Genomic DNA, 6,246 nt, shown 5'->3' on the forward strand with positions numbered 1-6,246 from the left:
CCCTCAGCCGAAGATTCAGTTTAAATCTTTCTCAGATAGTGTATGAAATTCAAATGGAGCTGCCTAATGTGTTCATTCCATTTGTAGATTTAAAATGGAATAGCCCATTGTCATTGCCATCATCATGATCAACATTTGTCATTATCAGCATTATACTACACGATCATCATCATTTGTTCATAATTTTTCTTTTTTTTCTTTTTCCAGTCACAATTGAAGGAAACCAAATCTTCATTGAAATCATCAGAAGAGCCACATCGATCATTAACAATGTGATGATGCTGTACCTGCAACACTGTAGAATCTTTTTTAGAAACTGTACCCTAAACTGTAAATTTGATACAAACAATGTTATGCCATTTATAAAATGGGACAATGTACATGTACCGTAATATAAAGCAAAAGCATTCAAAATGCAATGAGTATGTCTGTGGTCACAACATCGGGTCAAGAAAAAAATGTTTTGCACCAGAATCTGGTGCACTTAGCCATATATGAAATTGGATTTCAGATACAGCACTTTTTAAATGTGCGTGTGCCCCCGGGTATCAAAAAAAAAAAAAAAAATTAGAGAAAAAGAGATGAGAAACGCCTGTGTGCATTTGATTTTGAAGAAATCAAGCAAAATGAGTCTGATGTAGATCAAAATCAAAATTCAGTTTTCAATCTCATTATATGTGCTATTCTCAGAGTTTTATTTCACTGAAAACCCCATCATAATCAGACTTATGGTTCCAGAGATATGGCAATTTTAGTGTTGCTCAGAACAATAAAATACAAAGGAAGTTGAATACTATTATTGATTATATCTCAAAATCAATATTCCTGACATCGACTCATTTTGCTTGATTGCATCACAATTATTTGACCATTTCGGCTTTTTAAAAAGCAAATTGAGGCATGCTTCACACAAATTTATTCCAATTTGAACCATATTTGACCATTTTTAAAAACTTCAATATGTTATGTGTTTCATGATCCTTTCTTAGCTCACCAAGAAATTTGCGCCTGGATTTGCTTGGTGGTTCTGTATAATCAGCAAAGAAATTTTATATACAGCTAGAACTGGTCATCTTTATAACTGTCCCAGCTAAATCATGCATGTAAATGAATCAAAAAAGGTACGGCAAGAATTTTCGCACCACGTACATCAAAGTTTACTTTTCAATGTGCGAACTTTAGTTCGGATAACAAAAACAACTGGTAAGCAAGTCTACTAAATGACCTCAAAGGGTCAAGTCATCTGAAAAATAAAAATGGCAGACAAATCGCCGGACCCTTTACAGAATTAATCCAGCATATTTAGCCATTGTCAACATGGGGTCATCGGCAGAAATATTTTCCTAATAAAAAAAAACTAACATGTTAGCTATATCATATGGTATTTCATGATATAACATTATTAAATGGAACTTGTCTTTTTGAATAAAATAAACACACTATCTGTGGTCATCTTGTGACTCCCTACATTTTGGTCATCAAAAATTATACGACCCTCCCTATTTTCTTTCAAAATTTTATGACCCCCCACATATATTTGGGACCCCCCTTACGAAGAAAATGATGCCCCGCCCCCCCCCCCCTTAAGGGGGATAAATGGTAAATTTCTTAGCTGTCTTCTCATGTACACATCAACATCATGCTTGCTTCTGTCATATTGCGCATTTGCGGCTTTTCGCAATTATTTTGTTCTTTTGGCTTAGGCCATGGCATGATTGGCGTTTGATGCGGTTTCAGCTAACATTTCCTTGTGTTTATTTTAAAAACAAATGTATATGCATGAAATTGTTTTTAAAAAACCTTGACTGAAATATGTTTATATGTATTGTGAGCTTGGTATAAATCAGCCACCTGAGGATTGCTGAGCATGAAACACCATGTTTTAACACTGGGTGTATAAACCATATTAAACTGCTCAAATAAAGAAAGTCCGCAGTCATGTAACATGTGCTACACCAAAATCTGATCTTATTATGACAATTTCGGTCGTGTGCAGAATCTTGTTAGCTCCAATTTGATACCAAATTTGCTACCAAACACTCAAAGTTGACAAAGATTGATACCAGTTTATGGCATTTGGTGCATTTTCAAAAGTTGCAAATCAAAACGAAGCACGCGGTCGAAATTGCTTAGCGTGGCAATATGGTCAAGCTTGCTTGCCCACGATGGGCCCCTGTCGACTATCCCAAGTGCGCTTTATTCAATTGTTAATTTAAAATGCATGGATTGCTACAGTGCTTCACTGATGAATACTAGGACACAATGGTCGCGTGGTCCGTTTTTAACTTGCAACTTGAAAATGGACCAAATTTCATATACTGGTGTCAATCCCTGTGAATTTGGAGTCTTCGGTATCAAATTTGGTATCAAATTGCCGCTAACAAGATTCTGCACACGACCTTTTCAATCAAATTGTCATAACAAGATCAGCTTTTGGTGTAGGACGGGTTAAATGACTGCAGACTTTCTTTATTTGAGGTGTTATTGTGTGCTACATTTCAATATTGTATATTATCATTGATTTGTCACTCATAAGCCAGAATTGGCTGGTCTCTATGTGAGAGTGTGACGTTAATAAAGATTAAACTAAACTGCACCGTTTTTTATTGCTTTGACACCATGATAAGGCCTTTTGAAATTTAGTATGAACAACCACCTAAGCAAGACGACAAATGTCAAGTCATTTTGGGGTCATCCAAGGTCAAATCACCATAAATTGTGATAGGTTCATGATATTTGGTATGAATGACCACTGAAGCAAGATAAAAAAGAGTCAATCATTTTTTGGGTCATCTGGGGTAATAAAGGTAAATCTCCATAGATTATCATAGATTCATGCTATTTGGTATGAACGACCACCGAAGCAAAAAATGTCAAGGTCATGTTGGGGTCATCCAATGTCAAATCGCCATAGATTGTCACAGATTCATGATACTTAGTGGGAATGACCACCAATGTGAGACAAAGAATGTCAAGGTCATTTTAGGGTCATTCGGGGTCAAATCGCCATAGATTGTTGCAGGTTCATGAAATTTGGTGGGAATGACCACTGAAGCAAGACAAAATAAATCCAGGGAATTTTAGTGTAATTTGACCTTGATGGTTTTTTTTCTCCCAGAACATTACATAACTGGACTTTTTTTATAGGCAACAACAAAAAAGAGAAAAAAGCAACAACCTGTTCTACTATGAGTCCAACTAAGCCAGATTTGCATTTTGGGGATTTTTGTTCAGAATTTTCAAGCTTTCTATGATTTCTTGGGGTCATTTAACCTCTTCAAAAAACAACAACCACAAAAATCTCGACTGACCCTACTGTATAACAGGTTTTCATATTTTATTTATAAACCCATCCCAAAAAGAAAATATCCAGTTTGATTTTGGTCCATAAGATCATGGGGTCTTAAATCAAGACATACCAAAAGTATGTTACAGATAAATTTATTCCGCACAATTTGATACCTCTTTTGTCCAAATCGATGCAGAATTGTTCACACAATGACCTTTGAATGCAATCACCTCAATTTTAAAAGTTCCAGTAATTCCTATTGATTTGGTCCTGCTACTCAATATGGGCAGCGATAGATGAAGGGCGCATCAGACGTCTCACTGAGAGCATGCGCTGCAGATGTCTGGCAGTCATTGGTGCAGCAGGAGAACATACCAGATATTGACTGTGAAGAGTGAAGGGTAAAACATTGAGGAAGGAGTAAAAGAGTATATGTATTCAATAAAACACATGAAGTGAAGTCCATCTCTGTTATTGTAAACAGGAAAACTACGTCAATAGGAATTGCTGCATTTAAAAGGTCACCGTGTCATTAATTCTACATCGATTTGGACAAACGAGGTATCAAACTGTGTGAAATAAATTTATCTGTAACATACTTTTGGTAGGTCTTGAAGACCCCATCTTTGATATATGGACCAAAATCAAACTGGATACTTTCTTTTTGGGATGAGTTTATATATCTACAGACAAATGACTAGCACATGATATAACTCTTTCATTTCTACTGCAGTCAGCACCACTATATATTTTCTTATTTATTATCATCAATAAACAAGTACAAAAAACAATTTGTTGTCATGGTTACCTACTATATATTAGGGCAATTTAATAATGCTTTCAAAACCAGATTGACTTAGATTAATTCAATTTGTCTGTGATTCCTTTCCCCAAAGGAGGTTCCAGATAAATAGGGAATTTGATTGACAGGATTGTCAGAGGAGATGAGAGGAGAACTAGTTTCTTTAAAATAAAAAAGCTACCACCAGTTTTATATATCAAACTGGATTAAACTGAATCAACCTGATGAGATTCAACTTGATTTTGTCCACCTTGTAGTTAAATTCTACTCGGCAAAACACTTCTATATTTCAGCATCATATATTTCTTGAAACTCTCCCTAAAACCATATTCTTCAGTATTTAGATTTTTTGTAAAGTAACTCCATGCAAACCGATAATTCTGCCACCTAAAATATATTGCTTCAAATGTGTACCTAATCTTGATTTAATTAAACTGAATCAATCTGGTTCCAAAAGCATCCTATACAAACCCCATCTCGTCATCACCTTTCTTTCAACTGCTCCGTGTTTAGCCAATAAATTTATAAAATAATAACATGCTAACAATAGGAAATTTTATAAAACAAATACAAAATATATAGTTTATTATTATTTATGTACACAAGTTTTTGGATTATTTTACAAACATAATAAGACTATTCCAGTTGAAATCCATACACCCCCTATGGAAGACGTAACCTTAATCTCCCATACAGGGAACCGGGACAGGGAGTGTGACTGGTAATGGGGTAAATCTACACCCCACGTACAAAAGATTATAGACATGTCTTCCACAGAGGGTGTACAGATTACAAGTGGAATAGCCTAATGGCATTACATAGAATGAAAGTTCATTTTGCTGATCTGATACAAAAGTATTTCAATCAGGGTTGCCAACAACTTACAGCCCAAATCATCGAAAAATTCCCCAATTTTCCCCTTAACCATAGGTGTCTATAGCCACTTCATCAACACTGATCAGCAGCGTATAGCTACTTCATCAATACTGATATCAGCAGCAGATAGCTACTTCATCAATACTGATATCAGCAGCAGATAGCCACTTCATCAAAACTGATATCAGCAGCAGATAGCCACTTCATCAAAACTGATATCAGCAGCAGATAACCACTTCATCAACACTGCTATCAGCAGCAGATAGCCACTTCATCAAAACTAATATCAACAGCGTACATAGCTACTTCATCTATACTGATATCAACAGCAGATAGCTACTTCATGACTGATATCAGCAGCAGACAGCTACTTGATCAAGACAGCTACTTGATCAATACTCAGTGATATCAGCAGCAGATAGCTACTTCATCAATACTGATATCAGCAGCAGATAGCTACTTCATCAATACTGATATCAGCAGCAGTTAGCTATACTTCATCAATAGGCCTACTGATATCAGCAGATAGGCGCTTCATCAGTAGCCCTACTGATATCAACCAGTGGCGACGCCAGTAATTTATTTGGGGGGCATTAGGGAAAAAGTGAATTTCAGGGGGGGCAAATCAACAAATTTTGTGCAAAATTATGTTTTTTCAGTTCTGAACATATCCCGTCCGACTTTAACCAGTTGAAGCTGACTGACGACCATGATCCAGACCCGGGGGGGCACTCCAACTTTGGAGGTGACGCGTATGTAGACCCCCTTTTTTAGCATCGCTGTCACCCAAAGACCCCATATTTTTTTACGAACACATGCTCTGTCACCCGAAGTCCATTTGATCTGTCACCCAAAGACCCAAGTTCAATTTGAACAGCAGCTTTCATTTATCACTGATTTTATTTTGAAAAAACACAGAAATTTGAAGCCATTTAGAACTAGAAATTCGATTTTCGAGGTTTCTTTGGCGCTGTTTCGGCTCTCACCCAAAGATTCCATTTAAAAAAAAAACATGTTCTCACCCATACCTATGACCCCATATTTTTTACATTTTGCTCTCACCGAATGCCAAAAATCATGCTCTCACCCTTTTACCCAAGAGTTTTACATTTTGCTCTCACCGAATGCCCCTTAGTGCGAAAATGCCAGCCCTACACCTATATCCATTTTATATTGAAGTGCCCCCCCACCCCGGGGATCCAGATCCAGATGTAAGGATAGGCTAGTCGGCGAACGAAAGAGAGTGGCAAACTATTTTTATTGCGAATTTGTGATCTTT

General features: G+C 36.6%; 1 protein-coding gene across 3 annotated transcripts in view; it reads left to right on the plus strand.

Annotated features, from left to right (window-relative positions):
• Positions 1–2,593, plus strand: part of LOC140162434 (synaptic vesicle 2-related protein-like) — a 30,925-nt gene extending 28,332 nt beyond the window's left edge. For all 3 annotated transcript variants that reach the window (XM_072185667.1, XM_072185668.1, XM_072185669.1), the window contains one exon: positions 208–2,593. In XM_072185667.1, coding sequence (XP_072041768.1) covers positions 208–276 — 69 coding nt within the window. In that variant the 3' untranslated portion in view covers positions 277–2,593. The remainder of the gene's footprint in view (positions 1–207) is intronic.
• Positions 2,594–6,246: the final 3,653 nt, after the last annotated feature.

The sequence above is a fragment of the Amphiura filiformis genome, chromosome 10, assembly GCF_039555335.1.
Source record: "Amphiura filiformis chromosome 10, Afil_fr2py, whole genome shotgun sequence".
Lineage (NCBI taxonomy): Eukaryota > Metazoa > Echinodermata > Ophiuroidea > Amphilepidida > Amphiuridae > Amphiura > Amphiura filiformis.